The sequence below is a fragment of the Saccoglossus kowalevskii genome, chromosome 11, assembly GCF_978046115.1.
Source record: "Saccoglossus kowalevskii chromosome 11, keSacKowa6.1, whole genome shotgun sequence".
In the NCBI taxonomy this organism is placed as follows: Eukaryota; Metazoa; Hemichordata; class Enteropneusta; family Harrimaniidae; genus Saccoglossus; species Saccoglossus kowalevskii.
The window spans coordinates 37,625,744-37,649,648 of record NC_140651.1 but is presented as its reverse complement, the minus strand read 5'-3'; the positions used below and the strand labels follow the sequence as shown (position 1 = coordinate 37,649,648).

Sequence of the window (23,905 nt, the reverse complement as noted above, 5' to 3'; positions counted from 1 at the left end):
AACACATCACTATCCCAATAGCCCTGTACACATAGCTAACACATCACAATCCCAATAGCCCTGTACACATAGCGAACACATCACTATCCCAATAGCCCTGTACACATAGCTAACACATCACAATCCCAGAAGCCCTGTGCACATAGCGAACACATCACTATCCCAATAGCCCTGTGCACATAGCGGACACATCACTATCCCAATAGCCCTGTACACATAGCGAACACATCACTATCCCAATAGCCCTGTACACATAGCGAACACATCACTATCCCAATAGCCCTGTACACATAGCTAACACATCACAATCCCAATACCCCTGTACACATAGCTAACACATCACTATCCCAATAGCATTGTACACATAGCTAACACATCACAATCCCAGAAGCCCTGAGCACATAGCGGACACATCAATATCCCAATAGCCCTATGCACATAGCGAACACATCACTATCCCAATAGCCCTGTACACATAGCGAACACATCACTATCCCAAAAGCCCTGTACACATAGCTAACACATCACTATCCCAAAAGCCCTGTGCACATAGCGAACACATCACTATCCCAATAGCCCTGTACACATAGCTAACACATCACAATCCCAAAAGCCCTGTGCACATAGCTAACACATCACAATCCCAATAGCCCTGTACACATAGCTAACACATCACTATCCCAATAGCCCTGTGCACATAGCGGGCACATAACTATCCCAATAGCCTTGTACACATAGTGGACACATCACAATCCCAAAAGCCCTGTACACATAGCTAACACATCACTATCCCAATAGCCCTGTACACATAGTGGACACATCACAATCCCAATAGCCCTGTACACATAGCTAACACATCACCATCCCAATAGCCCTGTACACATAGCGGGCACATCACTATCCCAATAGCCCTGTACACATAGCTAACACATCACTATCCCAATAGCCCTGTGCACATAGCGGACACATCACTATCCCAATAGCCCTGTGCACATAGCGGGCACATCACTATCCCAATAGCCCTGTACACATAGCTAACACATCACTATCCCAATAGCCCTGTGCACATAGCGGGCACATAACTATCCCAATAGCCTTGTACACATAGTGGACACATCACAATCCCAAAAGCCCTGTACACATAGCTAACACATCACTATCCCAATAGCCTTGTACACATAGCGGACACATCACAATCCCAATAGCATTGTACACATAGTGGACACATCACAATCCCAATAGCCCTGTACACATAGCTAACACATCACCATCCCAATAGCCCTGTGCACATAGCGGGCACATAACTATCCCAATAGCCCTGTACACATAGTGGATACATCACAATCCCAATAGCCCTGTACACATAGCTAACACATCACTATCCCAATAGCCCTGTACACATAGCGGACACATCACAATCCCAATACCCCTGTACACATAGTGGACACATCACAATCCCAATAGCCCTGTACACATAGCTAACACATCACCATCCCAATAGCCCTGTACACATAGCTAAAACATCACTATCCCAATAGTCCTGTACACATAGCTAACACATCACTATCCCAATAGCCTTGTACACATAGTGGACACATCACAATCCCAATAGCCCTGTACACATAGCGGACACATCACTATCCCAATAGCCCTGTACACATAGCAAACACATCACTATCCCAATAGCCCTGTACACATAGCTAACACATCACTATCCCAATAGCCCTGTACACATAGCGGACACATCACAATCCCAATAGCCCTGTACACATAGCAAACACATCACCATCCCAATAGCCCTGTACACATAGCTAAAACATCACTATCCCAATAGTCCTGTACACATAGCTAACACATCACTATCTCAATAGCCCTGTACACATAGCAAACACATCACCATCCCAATAGCCCTGTACACATAGCTAACACATCACTATCCCAATAGCTCTGTACACATAGCTAACACATCACTATCTCAATAGCCCTGTACACATAGCAAACACATCACCATCCCAATAGCCCTGTACACATAGCTAACACATCACTATCTCAATAGCCCTGTACACTAGCGGACACATCACAATCCCAATAGTCTTGTACACATAGCTAACACATCACAATCCCAATAGCCCTGTACACATAGCTAACACATCACAATCCCAATAGCCCTGTACACATAGCTAACACATCACAATCCCAATAGCTCTGTACACATAGCTAACACATCACAATCCCAATAGCCCTGTACACATAGCTAACACATCACAATCCCAATAGCCCTGTACACATAGCAGACACATCACAATCCCAATAGCCCTGTACACATAGCTAACACATCACAATCCCAATAGCCCTGTACACATAGTTAACACATCACTATCTCAATAGCCCTGTACACATAGCTAACACATCACAATCCCAATAGCCCTGTACACATAGCTAACACATCACAATCCCAATAGCCCTGTACACATAGCTAACACATCACAATCCCAATAGCCCTGTACACATAGCTAACACATCACAATCCCAATAGCCCTGTACACATAGCGAACACATCACAATCCCAATAGCCCTGTACACATAGCTAACACATCACAATCCCAATAGCCCTGTACACATAGTTAACACATCACTATCTCAATAGCCCTGTACACATAGCTAACACATCACAATCCCAATAGCCCTGTACACATAGCTAACACATCACTATCCCAATAGCCCTGTACACATAGCAGACACATCACAATCCCAATAGCCCTGTACACATAGCTAACACATCACAATCCCAATAGCCCTGTACACATAGCTAACACATCACTATCCCAATAGCCCTGTACACATAGTGGACACATCACAATCCCAATACCCCTGTACACATAGCGGACACATCACAATCCCAATAGCCCTGTACACATAGCTAACACATCACAATCCCAATAGCCCTGTACACATAGCTAACACATCACAATCCCAATAGCCCTGTACACATAGCAGACACATCACAATCCCAATAGCCCTGTACACATAGCTAACACATCACAATCCCAATAGCCCTGTACACATAGCTAACACATCACAATCCCAATAGCCCTGTACACATAGCGAACACATCACTATCCCAATAGCCCTGTACACATAGCTAACACATCACAATCCCAATAGCCCTGTACACATAGCTAACACATCACAATCCCAATAGCCCTGTACACATAGCTAACACATCACTATCCCAATAGCCCTGTACACATAGCAGACACATCACAATCCCAATAGCCCTGTACACATAGTTAACACATCACTATCTCAATAGCCCTGTACACATAGCTAACACATCACAATCCCAATAGCCCTGTACACTAAGCAGACACATCACAATCCCAATAGCCCTGTACACATAGTTAACACATCACTATCTCAATAGCCCTGTACACATAGCTAACACATCACAATCCCAATAGCCCTGTACACATAGCAGACACATCACAATCCCAATAGCCCTGTACACATAGCTAACACATCACAATCCCAATAGCCCTGTACACATAGTTAACACATCACTATCTCAATAGCCCTGTACACATAGCTAACACATCACAATCCCAATAGCCCTGTACACATAGCAGACACATCACAATCCCAATAGCCCTGTACACATAGTTAACACATCACTATCTCAATAGCCCTGTACACATAGCTAACACATCACTATCCCAATAGCCCTGTACACATAGCGGACACATCACAATCCCAATACCCCTGTACACATAGCGGACACATCACAATCCCAATACCCCTGTACACATAGCGGACACATCACAATCCCAATACCCCTGTACACATAGCGGACACATCACTATCCCAATAGCCTTGTACACATAGCTAACACATCACTATCCCAATAGCCCTGTACACATAGCAGACACATCACAATCTCAATAGCCCTGTACACTAGCGGACACATCACAATCCCAATACCCCTGTACACATAGCTAACACATCACTATCCCAATAGCCCTGTGCACATAGCGGACACATCACAATCCCAATACCCCTGTACACATAGCTAACACATCACTATCCCAATAGCCCTGTACACATAGCAGACACATCACAATCTCAATACCCCTGTACACATAGCTAACACATCACAATCCCAATACCCCTGTACACATAGCTAACACATCACAATCCCAAAAGCCCTGTGCACATAGCGGACACATCACTATCCCAATAGCCCTGTACACATAGCGGACACATAACAATCCCAATAGCCCTGTGCACATAGTTAACACATCAATATCCCAATAGCCCTGTACACATAGCTAACACATCACAATCCCAGAAGCCCTGTGCACATAGCGAACACATCACTATCCCAATAGCCTTGTACACATAGCTAACACATCACAATCCCAATAGCCTTGTAAACATAGCTAACACATCACAATCCCAAAAGCCCTGTGCACATAGCGAACACATCACTATCCCAATAGCCCTGTACACATAGCGAACACATCACTATCCCAATAGCCCTGTACACATAGCGGACACATAACAATCCTAATAGTCTTGTACACATAGCTAACACATCACAATCCCAAAAGCCCTGTGCACATAGCGGGCACATAACTATCCCAATAGCCCTGTACACATAGCGGACACATCACTATCTCAATAGCCCTGTACATATAGCGAACACATCACTATCCCAATAGCCCTGTACACATAGCTAACACATCACTATCCCAATAGCTCTGTACACATAGCTAACACATCACTATCTCAAAAGCCCTGTACACATAGCAAACACATCACCATCCCAATAGCCCTGTACACATAGCTAACACATCACTATCTCAATAGCCCTGTACACATAGCAAACACATCACCATCCCAATAGCCCTGTACACATAGCTAACACATCACAATCCCTATAGACCTGTACACATAGCTAACACATCACTATCCCAATAGCCCTGTACACATAGCGGACACATCACAATCCCAATACCCCTGTACACATAGCGGACACATCACTAGCCCAATAGCCTTGTACACATAGCTAACACATCACTATCCCAATAGCCCTGTACACATAGCGGACACATCACAATCCCAATACCCCTGTACACATAGCGGACACATCACTATCCCAATAGCCTTGTACACATAGCTAACACATCACTATCCCAATAGCCCTGTACACATAGCAGACACATCACAATCTCAATAGCCCTGTACACTAGCGGACACATCACAATCCCAATACCCCTGTACACATAGCTAACACATCACTATCCCAATAGCCCTTTGCACATAGCGGACACATCACAATCCCAATACCCCTGTACACATAGCTAACACATCACAATCCCAATACCCCTGTACACATAGCTAACACATCACAATCCCAAAAGCCCTGTGCACATAGCGGACACATCACTATCCCAATAGCCCTGTACACATAGCGGACACATAACAATCCCAATAGCCCTGTGCACATAGCGGACACATCAATATCCCAATAGCCCTGTACACATAGCTAACACATCACAATCCCAGAAGCCCTGTGCACATAGCGAACACATCACTATCCCAATAGCCTTGTACACATAGCTAACACATCACAATCCCAAAAGCCCTGTGCACATAGCGAACACATTACAATCCCAAAAGCCCTGTGCACATAGCGGGCACATAACTATCCCAATAGCCCTGTACACATAGCGGACACATCACTATCTCAATAGCCCTGTACATATAGCGAACACATCACTATCCCAAGAGCCCTGTACACATAGTGGACACATCACAATCCCAATAGCCTTGTACACATAGCTAACACATCACAATCCCAAAAGCCATGTGCACATAGCGGACACATCACTATCCCAAAAGCCCTGTACACATAGCGGACACATCACAATCCCAATAGCCCTGCACACATAGCTAACACATCACTATCTCAATAGCTCTGTGCACATAGCGGACACATCACTATCCCAATAGCCTTGTACACATAGCTAACACATCACCATCCCAATAGCCCTGTACACATAGCGGCACATCACAATCCCAATAGCCCTGTACACATAGCTAACACATCACTATCCCAATAGCCCTGTACACATAGCTAACACATCACTATCCCAATAGCCCTGTACACATAGCTAACACATCACTATCCCAATAGCTCTGTACACATAGCTAACACATCACTATCCCAATAGCCCTGTACACATAGCTAACACATCACTATCCCAATAGCCCTGTACACATAGCTAACACATCACTATCCCAATAGCTCTGTACACATAGCTAACACATCACTATCCCAATAGCCTTGTACACATAGCTAACACATCACCATCCCAATAGCCCTGTGCACATAGCGGACACATCACAATCCCAATAGCCCTGTACACATAGCGGACACATCACTATCCCAATAGCTCTGTACACATAGCTAACACATCACTATCTCAATAGCTCTGTAAACATAACGGACACATCACAATCCCAATAGCCCTGTACACATAGCTAACACATCACCATCCCAATAGCCCTGTACACATAGCTAACACATCACAATCCCAATAGCCCTGTACACATAGTTAACACATCACTATCCCAATAGCTCTGTAAACACAACGGACACATCACAATCCCAATAGCCCTGTACACATAGCGGGCACATAACTATCCCAATAGCCCTGTACACATAGCTAACACATCACCATCCCAATAGCCCTGTACACATAGCTAACACATCACCATCCCAATAGCCCTGTACACATAGCAAACACATCACAATCCCAATAGCCCTGTACAAATAGCTAACACATCACTATCCCAATAGCCCTGTACACATAGCTAACACATCACCATCCCAATAGCCCAGTACACATAGCTAACACATCACTATCCCAATACCCCTGTACACATAGCTAACACATCACTATCCCAATAGCCCTGTGCACATAGCTAACACATCACAATCCCAAAAGCCCTGTGCACATAGCTAACACATCGCTATCCCAATACCCCTGTACACATAGCTAACACATCACAATCCCAATAGCCTTGTACACATAGCGGACACATCACTATCCCAATAGCCCTGTGCACATAGCTAACACATCACTATCCCAATAGCCCTGTACACATAGCAAACACATCACAATCTCAATAGCCTTGTACACATAGCAAACACATCACTATCCCAATAGCTCTGTAAACACAACGGACACATCACAATCCCAATAGCCCTGTACACATAGCTAACACATCACTATCCCAATAGCCCTGTACACATAGCTAACACATCACCATCCCAATAGCCCAGTACACATAGCTAACACATCACTATCCCAATAGCCCTGTGCACATAGCTAACACATCACAATCCCAAAAGCCCTGTGCACATAGCTAACACATCGCTATCCCAATACCCCTGTACACATAGCTAACACATCACAATCCCAATAGTCTTGTACACATAGCTAACACATCACAATCCCAAAAGCCCTGTGCACATAGCGGGCACATAACTATCCCAATAGCCCTGTACACATAGCGGACACATCACTATCTCAATAGCCCTGTACATATAGCGAACACATCACTATCCCAAGAGCCCTGTACACATAGCGGACACATCAATATCCCAATAGCCCTGTACACATAGCTAACACATCACAATCCCAGAAGCCCTGTGCACATAGCGAACACATCACTATCCCAATAGCCTTGTACACATAGCTAACACATCACAATCCCAATAGCCTTGTAAACATAGCTAACACATCACAATCCCAAAAGCCCTGTGCACATAGCAAACACATCACTATCCCAATAGCTCTGTGCACATAGCTAACACATCACAATCCCAATAGTCTTGTACACATAGCTAACACATCACTATCCCAATAGCCCTGTACACATAGCTAACACATCACTATCCCAATAGCCCTGTACACATAGCTAACACATCACCATCCCAATAGCCTTGTACACATAGCTAACACATCACTATCCCAATAGCCCTGTACACATAGCTAACACATCACCATCCCAATAGCTCTGTACACATAGCTAACACATCACAATCCCAATGGCCCTGTACACATAGCTAACACATCACTATCCCAATAGCCTTGTACACATAGCTAACACATCACAATCCCAATAGCCCTGTACACATAGCTAACACATCACCATCCCAATAGCCCTGTACACATAGCTAACACATCACAATCCCAATGGCCCTGTACACATAGCTAACACATCACTATCCCAATAGCCTTGTACACATAGCTAACACATCACTATCCCAATAGCCCTGTACACATAGCTAACACATCACTATCCCAATAGCCCTGTACACATAGCTAACACATCACTATCCCAATAGCCCTGTACACATAGCTAACACATCACTATCCCAATAGCCCTGTACACATAGCTAACACATCACTATCCCAATAGCCCTGTACACATAGCTAACACATCACCATCCCAATAGCCCTGTACACATAGCTAACACATCACAATCCCAAGAGCCCTGTACACATAGTGGACACATCACAATCCCAATAGCCTTGTACACATAGCTAACACATCACAATCCCAAAAGCCATGTGCACATAGCGGACACATCACTATCCCAAAAGCCCTGTACACATAGCGGACACATCACAATCCCAATAGCCCTGCACACATAGCTAACACATCACTATCTCAATAGCTCTGTGCACATAGCGGACACATCACTATCCCAATAGCCTTGTACACATAGCTAACACATCACCATCCCAATAGCCCTGTACACATAGCGGCACATCACAATCCCAATAGCCCTGTACACATAGCTAACACATCACTATCCCAATAGCCCTGTACATATAGCTAACACATCACTATCCCAATAGCCCTGTACACATAGCTAACACATCACTATCCCAATAGCTCTGTACACATAGCTAACACATCACTATCCCAATAGCCCTGTACACATAGCTAACACATCACTATCCCAATAGCCCTGTACACATAGCTAACACATCACTATCCCAATAGCTCTGTACACATAGCTAACACATCACTATCCCAATAGCCTTGTACACATAGCTAACACATCACCATCCCAATAGCCCTGTGCACATAGCGGACACATCACAATCCCAATAGCCCTGTACACATAGCGGACACATCACTATCCCAATAGCTCTGTACACATAGCTAACACATCACTATCTCAATAGCTCTGTAAACATAACGGACACATCACAATCCCAATAGCCCTGTACACATAGCTAACACATCACCATCCCAATAGCCCTGTACACATAGCTAACACATCACAATCCCAATAGCCCTGTACACATAGTTAACACATCACTATCCCAATAGCTCTGTAAACACAACGGACACATCACAATCCCAATAGCCCTGTACACATAGCGGGCACATAACTATCCCAATAGCCCTGTACACATAGCTAACACATCACCATCCCAATAGCCCTGTACACATAGCTAACACATCACCATCCCAATAGCCCTGTACACATAGCAAACACATCACAATCCCAATAGCCCTGTACAAATAGCTAACACATCACTATCCCAATAGCCCTGTACACATAGCTAACACATCACCATCCCAATAGCCCAGTACACATAGCTAACACATCACTATCCCAATACCCCTGTACACATAGCTAACACATCACTATCCCAATAGCCCTGTGCACATAGCTAACACATCACAATCCCAAAAGCCCTGTGCACATAGCTAACACATCGCTATCCCAATACCCCTGTACACATAGCTAACACATCACAATCCCAATAGCCTTGTACACATAGCGGACACATCACTATCCCAATAGCCCTGTGCACATAGCTAACACATCACTATCCCAATAGCCCTGTACACATAGCAAACACATCACAATCTCAATAGCCTTGTACACATAGCAAACACATCACTATCCCAATAGCTCTGTAAACACAACGGACACATCACAATCCCAATAGCCCTGTACACATAGCTAACACATCACTATCCCAATAGCCCTGTACACATAGCTAACACATCACCATCCCAATAGCCCAGTACACATAGCTAACACATCACTATCCCAATAGCCCTGTGCACATAGCTAACACATCACAATCCCAAAAGCCCTGTGCACATAGCTAACACATCGCTATCCCAATACCCCTGTACACATAGCTAACACATCACAATCCCAATAGTCTTGTACACATAGCTAACACATCACAATCCCAAAAGCCCTGTGCACATAGCGGGCACATAACTATCCCAATAGCCCTGTACACATAGCGGACACATCACTATCTCAATAGCCCTGTACATATAGCGAACACATCACTATCCCAAGAGCCCTGTACACATAGCGGACACATCAATATCCCAATAGCCCTGTACACATAGCTAACACATCACAATCCCAGAAGCCCTGTGCACATAGCGAACACATCACTATCCCAATAGCCTTGTACACATAGCTAACACATCACAATCCCAATAGCCTTGTAAACATAGCTAACACATCACAATCCCAAAAGCCCTGTGCACATAGCAAACACATCACTATCCCAATAGCTCTGTGCACATAGCTAACACATCACAATCCCAATAGTCTTGTACACATAGCTAACACATCACTATCCCAATAGCCCTGTACACATAGCTAACACATCACTATCCCAATAGCCCTGTACACATAGCTAACACATCACCATCCCAATAGCCTTGTACACATAGCTAACACATCACTATCCCAATAGCCATGTACACATAGCTAACACATCACCATCCCAATAGCTCTGTACACATAGCTAACACATCACAATCCCAATGGCCCTGTACACATAGCTAACACATCACTATCCCAATAGCCTTGTACACATAGCTAACACATCACAATCCCAATAGCCCTGTACACATAGCTAACACATCACCATCCCAATAGCCCTGTACACATAGCTAACACATCACAATCCCAATGGCCCTGTACACATAGCTAACACATCACTATCCCAATAGCCTTGTACACATAGCTAACACATCACTATCCCAATAGCCCTGTACACATAGCTAACACATCACTATCCCAATAGCCCTGTACACATAGCTAACACATCACTATCCCAATAGCCCTGTACACATAGCTAACACATCACTATCCCAATAGCCCTGTACACATAGCTAACACATCACCATCCCAATAGCCCTGTACACATAGCTAACACATCACAATCCCAATGGCCCTGTACACATAGCTAACACATCACTATCCCAATAGCCTTGTACACATAGCTAACACATCACTATCCCAATAGCCCTGTACACATAGTTAACACATCACTATCCCAATAGCCCTGTACACATAGCTAACACATCACAATCATAATAGCCCTGTACACATAGCTAACACATCACAATCCCAATAGCCCTGTACACATAGCTAACACATCACCATCCCAATAGCCCTGTACACATAGCAAACACATCACTATCCCAATAGCTCTGTAAACACAACGGACACATCACAATCCCAATGGCCCTGTACACATAGCTAACACATCACTATCCCAATAGCCTTGTACACATAGCTAACACATCACTATCCCAATAGCCCTGTACACATAGTTAACACATCACTATCCCAATAGCCCTGTACACATAGCTAACACATCACAATCATAATAGCCCTGTACACATAGCTAACACATCACAATCCCAATAGCCCTGTACACATAGCTAACACATCACTATCCCAATAGCCCTGTACACATAGCTAACACATCACCATCCCAATAGCCCTGTACACATAGCTAACACATCACAATCCCAATGGCCCTGTACACATAGCTAACACATCACTATCCCAATAGCCTTGTACACATAGCTAACACATCACTATCCCAATAGCCCTGTACACATAGTTAACACATCACTATCCCAATAGCCCTGTACACATAGCTAACACATCACAATCATAATAGCCCTGTACACATAGCTAACACATCACAATCCCAATAGCCCTGTACACATAGCTAACACATCACTATCCCAATAGCCCTGTACACATAGCTAACACATCACTATCCCAATAGCCCTGTGCACATAGCTAACACATCACCATCCCAAAAGCCCTGTACACATAGCTAACACATCACTATCCCAATAGCCCTGTACACATAGCTAACACATCACTATCTCAATAGCCCTGTACACATAGCTAACACATCACTATCTCAATAGCCCTGTACACATAGCTAACACATCACCATCCCAATAGCCCTGTACACATAGCAAACACATCACTATCCCAATAGCCCTGTACACATAGCTAACATATCACTATCCCAATAGCCCTGTACACATAGCTAACACATCACAATCTCAATAGCCCTGTACACATAGCTAACACATCACTATCCCAATAGCCCTGTACACATAGCTAACACATCACTATCCCAATAGCCCTGTACACATAGCTAACACATCACAATCCCAATAGCCCTGCACACATAGCGGACACATCACAATCCCAATAGCCCTGTACACATAGCTAACACATCACTATCCCAATAGCCCTGTACACATAGCTAACACATCACCATCCCAATAGCCTTCTACACATAGCTAACACATCACCATCCCAAACGCCCTGTACACATAGCTAACACATCACTATCCCAATAGCCCTGTACACATAGCTAACACATCGCTATCCCAATAGCCCTGTACACATAGCTAACACATCACCATCCCAAAAGCCCTGTACACATAGCTAACACATCACCATCCCAATAGCCTTCTACACATAGCTAACACATCACCATCCCAAAAGCCCTGTACACATAGCTAACACATCACTATCCCAATAGCCCTGTACACATAGCTAACACATCGCTATCCCAATAGCCCTGTACACATAGCTAACACATCACCATCCCAAAAGCCCTGTACACATAGCTAACACATCACTATCCCAATAGCCCTGTACACATAGCTAACACATCACTATCCCAATAGCCCTGTACACATAGCTAACACATCACAATCCCAATAGCCCTGCACACATAGCGGACACATCACAATCCCAATAGCCCTGTACACATAGCTAACACATCACCATCCCAATAGCCTTCTACACATAGCTAACACATCACCATCCCAAAAGCCCTGTACACATAGCTAACACATCACTATCCCAATAGCCCTGTACACATAGCTAACACATCGCTATCCCAATAGCCCTGTACACATAGCTAACACATCACCATCCCAAAAGCCCTGTACACATAGCTAACACATCACCATCCCAATAGCCCTGTACACATAGCAAACACATCACTATCCCAATAGCCCTGTACACATAGCTAACACATCACCATTCCAATAGCCCTGTACACATAGCTAACACATCACAATCCCAATAGCCCTGTACACATAGCTAACACATCACTATCCCAATAGCTCTGTAAACACAACGGACACATCACAATCCCAATAGCCCTGTACACATAGCTAACACATCACCATTCCAATAGCCCTGTACACATAGCTAACACATCACAATCCCAATAGCCTTGTACACATAGCAAACACATCACTATCCCAATAGCCCTGTACACATAGCTAACACATCACAATCCCAATAGCCCTGTACACATAGCTAACACATCACCATTCCAATAGCCCTGTACACATAGCTAACACATCACTATCCCAATAGCCCTGTACACATAGCTAACACATCACAATCCCAATAGCCTTGTACACATAGCAAACACATCACTATCCCAATAGCCCTGTGCACATAGCTAACACATCACCATTCCAATAGCCCTGTACACATAGCTAACACATCACAATCCCAATAGCCCTGTACACATAGCTAACACATCACCATTCCAATAGCCCTATACACATAGCTAACACATCGCCAACCCATTAGCAGGTTTTATTAAAATGTTTATTGAGGAAAGCTGTACCTTGCATCCAGATGTCGTTGTTTCTTCTGAAAATCTGTCTGGACACCTCAAAGCCTGGGTAGCTCGTTGTAAAGTGCCATCAAGTAAATTAAGCAGCATTTCAAACATTTTATGTACTCCCATTTGTTTCAAAGACTTGTCCACAAATGGTCGGTAAATCCTTGTACCAAAGATGTATCTACCAATATTACTTCTTCCATCATATCTTGTGCGACTTTCCTTCAAGGGTGTACTTGTACTAGAAGGTGTAACATCAAACTTATCTGTTCCCTGTGTTACCCCATCCATATCAAATATACAAAGATCATCAGTGTTGCCAGTCTTCAATAAAGGATTAGAAATTTCACATTCTAACCCTGGCCAGACAAGATCATCAATATTATCTACTCCAAGTACTTTTGCCATTAATTTTAATTTCTGATTCATACCTTTGGTTATATTCAGCCAAACACAAATGGTTTCAATACGTTTGGTGAATTCTTCACTTCCATACAAAGTACTGTCTCTCATGAGAGCTTTTAGGTTTGGATATAATCGTTCCACATCTTCTAATTTGTTCATAAGTACTGTAACATGTAGTAATGCTTCTCTTTGTTTTAAGATATCATTTGTACTAATTAAATTGAAAGGAGTAAATGGGACTGAAGGATAAGTCTCTTCGTCAGATGTTTCTCTCTTATTACAAAACACCATGGCGGTGCTTACATTAATTTCAGATGCACAAATAGAAGAACATTTGGCAGAGTATGCGAGACTTGACATAGGAACCACAGAAGATGTAGATATAGTAAATTTAACTATGGTGTCAGTTGCTAGAGTAGTTGCTATTGATGGTACTCTGAAATTCATCACCTCATCCAAGATATTTGAAACTTCTTGTCTTTTGGAATACAAGTACTTATCTTGTTCTTGCATGGTTCTATCAGCTTGCCATGCTTGTAATGCTAACCAGAGTACTTCAATCCATCGTGTTTGCCACATATGATGTTCGCTTATCTGTTGATTTGTGGATACATGTACAAAATGTTCTTCTGATTTAACACTCCCCATCTTGATCAAGAGTGAAAAAGTCTTACAAAACTCAATCCTATCAGGAGAACACTCCTCCACTGTTCTGGAAATTTGTCTTTTGGTAAGTGAATGTTCTGTTGAACTTACTGGCAAACAGTTCAATGTCATAAATCGATTTGGTGAGTCTACTTTGGGTATTGGAGCTGACAACAAATCATGACGATGGTCCTCTAGTGAAGAAGCACTATGTTTGATATCTCTTTGATGGACTCTTTCCATTCTTGTTAGTTTTTTATTTCTTTTGATTCCTTGACTAGATTTACTATCAAGAAATGGTTCATGAACAATGTCAAATTCTTTGTCAAGTTGATGACATTCATCTTTTGAAGATGAGCATTGTTGCTTCCTCTGCTGGGTTTGATCTCTGTATGTCATTCTTATTGTCTTTGAATTCCCAGTGTATCTGTTCCGTGATGATTGTTTTTTTAGTTGCCTATGATCTACAGGTGGTGTAGTCCCATATACATCATCTTCAATATCACTACAGCATTCCCCTTGAACCACAAATCAGACATAGTAATAACAAATTCATAAAATATATAGACTGTTGAAGACTAAATCATGACAATTGGAAATATAAACCTTGTAGTATAGGATCGAGGTGCGCATGCGCGAGTAGGGCTATCATCGTAACCGATCGGCTCCACCAAATAGAATAAGAAATACAAGATTTAGCTCACAATATCAACCAAAAGTACGTCATGGCGAGTAATAAAGTCGGTGTGAAAGGTAAAGACAGGAAAGTAGACCAGATGCTGAATGGATCTACAAGATCAACGAGGAGGACGACACCAGACAGAAATGAAAACCAAGATGGCGCCGAGCACATGAATGAATCGCCCGAAATCAAAAAGTTAATGAATCTCCCGACCGATCAGAAAATATCGATCATTTTAAAGAAAATTCTCGAAGTACAGACAGAGGTAGTAAAGATTGCACCGCTTGCAAGGAAAATAGAAGAAATGGAAGAAAGGGTGTGTGATATCGAAACCTCACTTGAAAATGCTCACGTGAAAATTGAAGAAGTCATAGCGAACACTACGACGAAAAGAGAAATGACAGAAATGAGACAGAAACTTGCAGATACCGAAACGGAAATGCAAAGGTTAAAATGGAAGCAAGATGATCAAGAAAACAGGGGAAGAAGAGTCAATATAAATTTCAGGAATATTCCGGAAGGAGTAGAAAAAGAAAGTAACGGGTGTGTTGAATTTATTCGAAACTTCATCGTACACCACATGGGCTTAGACGAGGTGAAAGACATGGCAATTCAGAGAGCACACAGAGACCCGCCATTCTCAGATCCAAAGAGGGGAAAGTTAACACTTAGTAGACCAGTAAAGGTGGCATTTGTGAATGCTGGTGAAGCAAGAAATATCCTGATGGCAGCTCCTCGAAAGCTGAGAAACCACCCTTACAAGGGAAACCATATTTTCGTCACAGACGATGTGAGCAGTACAGTAAGAGATGAACGAAGACGTCTGGTCGAATATAAAAAGAAATTGAAGAAAGACAATCCCGAGAATCCCGAGGTGCTTTATAGCCTGGCGGATACCTGCAACTTTGATGGTAGAAGATGAGACAGGAAAACTAAAACAGGTGACAGTCAAGGACATATGAGGTATTTTCAGAATGGAATGAACGGTTAGTAAACAAATGCCATATGGCCATGTGGACAGGAGATGAGAACGAGTCGTGTTACATATAATTGTACATTGTTAATAACAGGACATTAGTTCTAAATGATGGGTTAACTATTTCATAAATAATATAAAACAGGGTGGAAGCAGATCGGGTCTGCTTTCCTTATTCCATTCATGGTAAACCATTTTGGTATGCCCTTTTGTGCACTTTATGCTCTGGTTATTTCAATGAGAATATGTTATTTTTGTTGTGTTCTATGTGTTTTGTTTTATTATTTATATGAACAAAAATGGGCAATTGTTTCAAAAAATGAAACCGAAAAGTATAGCAAAAATCAAACTAGAAATGGATCTTAATGTTTTGACATTAAATGTCAGGGGTATGCGTGACTATAAGAAAAGAAAAGAAATTTCAATCTGGCTAAGCAAGAAAAAAGCAAATTTGATATTTCTGCAGGAGACACATAGCACAGCTTCAGACGAAAGCTTTTGGTCTTCACAATTTAAAGGGAAATGTTGGTATGCACATGGAACGAATTCGAGTAAAGAAGTGATGGTAATTGTAAAAAAACCTAAATTTGTCCCTGAAAAAAATTAATATCGACCCTGAAGGAAGGTATGTTGTGCTCCAGGGGAAAATTGATGATATGCCATATACTATTTTAAATACTTATGCTCCAAATAGGGAAAATGAGCATGTAGAGTTTTTATCACAAATTGAACAGGTGCTGCTGGACAATCCCTTTGGTCTGGAGAACGAGATTATATGGGGAGGGGATTTTAATTATGCTATGAATACTGTAATAGACAGAAGTGGAGGGAACCACAAAACATGGAAAAAGTAAAAAAATAAAATCAATGAAATCATTGACCAGTTCAACATCGTGGACATTTGGCGTTTACTCAACCCTGAAGTAAAAAGATTTACATGGCGTAGGAGTAGACCAACAATTTTACAGAGTAGATTGGATTATATTTTTGTCACTAATGGTCTCCAAAATAGTGTTAGCAAAGTCGAAATTATCCTGGGGATACAATCAGATCACTCAGCTGTCCAACTACTACTGAAGTTTTATCAGGATAAACGGGGTCCATCTCACTGGAAATTTAATGCCAGCCTTGTTTATGACAAAGTATATGTGGCAGCATTGTCAGAAAAAATTAAGGAATGGGAAAAGGAGTCGGAGAGGAAAAAAAGGGGGTTGGTATGGGACTACATTAAATTTAAAATAAGGGAATTTACTATTAAGTACTCTAAAGGTAAGGCAAGGGATCGCAGGGAGAAAATTAAAGAATATGAAACAAAAGTGAAACATCTAGAAGTGTTATGCGCGGAGGAACCAAACAATATTAATATGGATAAATTAGAGAAAAGTAGACAAGAACTAGAGAAAGAATATGATTTCATAACAGAGGGACAAATTATAAGATCGAGAGCAAATTGGTTTGAAAAGGGAGAAAAGAACAATAAGTATTTTCTTGGTCTGTTGAAATCAAAGAAAAGCAGATCCTGTGTTAAAAAGCTTAAAAATAACACGGTGATAGAAGACCAAAAACAAATACATCTCGAAATAAAATCATTTTATACAAATCTGTATAAAGCAGCAAATACAAAGGACAAATTTTTGGAAAAATTCCTGAATGACAATGTCACTAAACTGGAGGAAAATTCAAAAAAAATATGCGAGGGTCTACTCTCAATTGGAGAAGTTTTTAATGTATTGAAAACACTTCCAAAAAATAAAAGTCCAGGCAACGATGGACTGACCTCAGAATTTTACATAACCCTTTGGCCTATAGTGGGTCAGATATTGGTAGATGCACTAAATGCAGGACACCAGAAAGGTGAATTAACTGTGTCACAGCGTCAGGGTATTATAACTCTAATCGAAAAACCAGGGAGAGACCAGCAGCACCTCAAAAATTGGCGACCTATTACACTACTAAATGTAGATATTAAACTCGCATCAAAGTGTCTAGCAAAACGTATCGAAAAAGTATTACCTGATATTATTGGACCATCCCAAGTAGCGTTTGTGAAGGGGCGGAAAATTGGAGATTACATCCGTTTTATTGATGAAATATATAATTACACCCTGGAGCACAACTTGCCAGCCATACTAGTGGCAGTGGATTTCGAAAAGGCATTTGATATGGTAGACTGGAATTTTCTTCATAAAGTTCTAAACAAATTTGGATTTGGGGACGGTTTTAGGAGATGGGTTGAAACAATGTATAGAAATATTGAAAGTAGTGTAATTAATAATGGATATGGTACAGGATATTTTAAAGTTGAAAGAGGGGTGCAACAGGGTGATCCACTGTCACCAGCTTTATTCATACTCGTTTTAGAAACTTTGCTTGCTGCAATAAGGGAAGACCAAAATATTGAGGGTATAAACATTGCAGGTCAAAGTGTCAAGGAATTTTCTTTTGCTGATGACATGACTTGTTGCATCACAAACTGCGAATCTATGGGATGTCAGTTGCAGTTACTTAATGATTTTCAGGCGTGTGCTGGTTTGAAAATCAATAGAGACAAAACAGAAGCAATCTGGCTAGGAAAATGGAAAAACAGACGGGAATGTATGTTCGGGGTTAAATGGCCCACTTCGCCGATCAAATTAGTAGGAGTGTACTTCTCATATAATAAAACTGAAGTGAACAAACTAAACATTGACAAACCATTACAAAAATTGAAAAGCGTTTTAAACCTATGGAAATCTAGACAGCTTTCACTATTCGGGAAGATACAAATTGTCAAAACGCTGGGACTGTCCCAGTTCACTTATATTTTGTCTAACACTAGTGTTCATTCCAATGTATTGAAAGATGTTCAAACAATTGTTTATAACTTTATTTGGGGTGGAATTGATCGTGTGGCAAAGAGAACCATGATCGGCGGGGTGGGCCAGGGAGGGATAGGCATGACTGACCTATTCATACAGAAGAAAATTCAAAGCATACTATGTCTTAAACGTGTTTTGAGTAACGAAACAAACCACCCATGGAAACTTTTTGTTCTAGATAAATTTAGTAGACTAGGGGGAAATATTTTATTGAAATGTAACTTTACAACTAAACTGCTTCCATTGAAGTTCACAGATTACATGCTTGAATGTCTAAATACATGGGAAGAAATCAGTGTAAACATGCACAGTGATGTGAATCAGATCCTGTGGAACAATAGGTTAATAACAAGAGGTGGAAAATCAATATTTTTTAAGCAATTGGATGAACTAGGAATACGGTATGTGTCAGACTTGTACTTAAATGGTAAATTTAGAACATGGGAAGAAATTGATCATAGTGATCTGTCAATGGTAGATAAACTGAAGTGGATTGGTTTGTGTGCTGCAATTCCAGCAGTACTTAAACAAGAAAAACTGGAAAAAAGGGAAATATCAATTGAAATTAGAAATGAACAGATACCCCTGGAAGAGGTATCTAAAAATACCCTGAAAAGAATGTTCATAGGTAAAATATTCATGAAACCTGCCAGTGAAAAAACCATGGAAAATATTCTAGATTTGAGTATAAACTGGAATTTAATGTACAAAATGATCACAAAACTAACAAAAGAAACAAAAACTAGAGAGTTTCAATTTAAATCATTACACAACATATTGTATACAAACTCCCACTTAAATAAGGTCAATCCTGTGCACTTCCCAGAAAATAAATGCACTTTCTGTAATCAACACCCACAAACACTTGACCACCATGTCATGTAAATTTGTAGAGAGCCTCTGGCAAGATGTGATAAAGAATCTAGGGGAACCGCTTCAATTGGATAAAGTACCAGGTAAGCTGTGTGCAGTTTTGGGAGATCCGGAATACAGTTGGCAAATTAACTTTATTAGTTTGATGGTGAGAAAACATATTTATTTCTCACAATATAAAAGTACCAAGCCAACTTACCAAAACCTAATGCATTTATTGCGGAAACATTTCCAAATTGAAGGTCAAATTGCTAAACAAAATGAAAAGGAAAATGCACACTACGAAAAGTGGTCTCCCCTGATTCCCTACATCATAGAATAAATAATGAAATGTATGTATATGACGAGTTTCATTTTTATGTTAGAAATGTATGCTATTATTGAACAGCCCAAATAAAATTGCTTAAATACAAAAAAAGTCAACAAAAAAACAAAAAAAAAAAAAAAAAACCTTGAGATCAGTGAGAAATGTATAAATGTTATCACTCTAGACACTACGACCACGCTTGACCTACAGCCCCAATTTATCCATGGTAGCCGACTGTTACTGTGTATAGGTCACACTGTAATGTAATGTGCAATAAATAGGCATTACAGGAAAGGCTGGAGACATGAGAACTGTTCACTTCTGCATAGTTACCCTTTATATTAATTATCCATGCGAGCAAATGACGTCACACGGTTTTAATAGATGGAGTATGGCTCGGTTCATTTCTTGTTAAAAGGTCATGTGCTTTTTTCGCTGTTTTTTCGTGCTCGTGATCAGCAGATATTTTTGAGTAAATGTCAAAGCATATTTATTATTACTGCAGTATTCCACAATTTGCCAGTCATCATCGAAGTGGATAAATTGCGATCGGGATGCCAGTGACATTTCTTGCAAATGTCTTTGACGTTTGCCGATTTAATATACTAACAAATTAGTAATAACAAGACATGACATGTCATGTCATAGCCCCCGCTCAGAAAATTTTGTTAAAACTTATATTGAACTGGGTTTGTGTCAGAGTGAATTAATTCATTATGAGCTGTATTAAAATTCCATTATTAATTGTTCAGAATTGATGCGTTACAATTTTAGGGGTGGGGTCAAACAAAATATTGATTTGGCTTTTCTGAGACAATTTATAACTTGTTAAACATATAATGCGATGTGCACTTGTAAACAATTATAACCTGTCCCTGTACCAACTTTGAACAAAACTGGATGACACATATCTGAGAAAAATTTGTTTTTAGATTTTTAAGGGGAAAAATGGCCTCCAAGCCGTAAAAATTCATTCAATAAAACAGGTCATGAATGACACTGCCTTCAGTTCTCATATGACAATGATACAAATAAAGTGCAAGAATTCAGAAAAATATTATCAAGTTTTTATTATCATTTTTATTATCATTAATATTAACCAATCGTGTGAAATTGAAATTTTATGTACAGAGAAACACATATTTATGCTTTGGTTGACAGCACTTCTCAAAGTAAAATCAAAGAAAGCTTAGAAAGAACTCCCGTGTGCTGAGAGTATTGAAGACACATTAAAAATTAATTAAAAATTACTTGTACATGAGATATTGATGGAAAAGCTGAAAACTAATTATGTAAATCAGGTAACTAATATGAACAGAACAACAAAATTATGAATTATTATGCTAATTAGAGAGTTAATATTAATCAAAATTAATCAGGCCTGTCTATTGTCCTAGAGCATTTATGTACCAAATTTTATTCAAATGTGATGATCAGTAATTGAGATATCAGTGTTAATTAATTATGTTAATTAGGTGATTAATAAGCATAAATATTTACCAAAAACTAATTGGGTTTCTGCATAGTTTTCTTTAAAAGTTTCATTAAAATCCAATTTGTGGTTCTTTATATATCAGCATAACATTATGCAAATTAGGTAATTAATATCCAATTAAAACTAATCAGGTGTCTGCATAATCCTAGAAGATCTATGTAGCAAGTCTCATTGAAATATGATGATTACTACTTGATATATCAAAAGATGAAAATTAATTAATTATTCAAATTAGGTAATTAATTTGTACTCATATTACCCTAAAAACTATCAGGTCGGTCTGTGCAGTGTCCTATGACATCTATGTACCAAGTTTTATTGAAATATGATGATTAGTACTTGAGATATCAGTGGAAAAGCCAAAAATTGATTAATCATTATGCAAATTAGGTAATTAATATTGCACAGATTTTTACCCAAAACTAATCAAATCTGCACATTAGTTTGGAGCATCTGTGTGCCAAGTTTCATCAAAATCCAATGAGTGGTTCTTTAGATATCAGTGGAACAGTCATGGAACAGCTAAAAATCAGCTAATTATCATGCAAATTAGGTAATTAATATGCATGGATTTTTACAAAAACCTGATCAAATCTGCGCATTGGCCCAGAGCATCTATGCACCAAGTTTCATCAAAAACTGATGTATGGTTCTTGAGATATCAGTGGAACAGACAGACACACAGACTGCAAAGACTCCCTTTTTGTGCTTCGCACACGGGAGTCAAAAAAGAAGACCTGCAAAACTTTATACAATTGTCAGACATGCAGCGAATACAGGGATTGAAATAGAATTTTTTCCCTGCATTCATAGTGTGCATGTTGAATTTGAAATTTACCTGCAAAAACTTGTTGTAAAATGCATCATTTTTAAAGTTTAAATAAAATAATTTGATTTTTTTTAGTTGTCTCACAATCTTGGTTGAACTTAATTTAGGCTTGTGAATATAATGAGAAAATGTTGTGTTAATTTCTTCATGCACAGTGTGCACATTATATTTTGAGTTTACTTGCACTAGCTAATAATCTATGTGTATAGTGCAGTGTGCACCGGGGTATTTCGATCCCTGGAATAGTATGCTTTTGTAATATATGCAGTTCCAGTGGCTTTGCTTTCTCAGAAAAAAATTCTGGCTTTGCACCTGAAAAAAACAAAAAACATTTAGTCAAAAGTAAGCAGAGGTTGTAGCATATGTGCTCCCATTAGCTGTTTTAATTAAAAAAGATATTTGTGCATCGTCTTTTCAGTACGAAAACATATTACTTAATAATACACCTGGGAATATCGCCTGCCCGCTTTACAAGAAGAAGTATCAGAAATAAATTATAGAAGGCAAAGAAGAACTTGTATAATAAATCTACATCAGATATAAAAATTGGAGGATTACAACGAACAAACCAACGGATTTATATGAACGAGCAGCTTACCGAAAATAACAAGAAACTTTTTCATGAAACAAATAACATACGCAAAGCCGCGAAATGGAAATTTATTTGGACTCAAAATGGGAAGATATTTGCCAGAAAAGTCGAAGGATCTCCAGTTGTAAAAGTCCATTCAGCAAATGATATTGACCAAATCAACTAACTTGTAAATGTTCCATCGGTAAGACAAACACTAACTATGAA

General features: G+C 40.4%; 2 protein-coding genes across 2 annotated transcripts in view; both read right to left on the bottom strand.

Moving 5' to 3' along the window:
* LOC102807664 (mitogen-activated protein kinase kinase kinase 4-like) overlaps nt 1-14,996 on the bottom strand; it is a 320,941-nt gene extending 305,945 nt beyond the window's left edge. The window contains exon 1 of the mRNA XM_085505174.1: nt 14,040-14,996. Within this exon, the coding sequence (XP_085361300.1) occupies nt 14,040-14,954 (915 nt within the window). The 5' untranslated portion in view covers nt 14,955-14,996. The remainder of the gene's footprint in view (nt 1-14,039) is intronic.
* Nucleotides 14,997-15,075: 79 nt separating this feature from the next.
* The window catches only part of LOC146737184 (uncharacterized), a 36,264-nt gene continuing 27,434 nt past the window's right edge, over nt 15,076-23,905 (bottom strand). The window contains exons 3-4 of the mRNA XM_085505362.1: nt 15,116-15,604; nt 15,076-15,089 (exon numbers count right to left, since the gene is read on the bottom strand). Coding sequence (XP_085361488.1) covers nt 15,076-15,089; nt 15,116-15,604 — 503 coding nt within the window. The remainder of the gene's footprint in view (nt 15,090-15,115; nt 15,605-23,905) is intronic.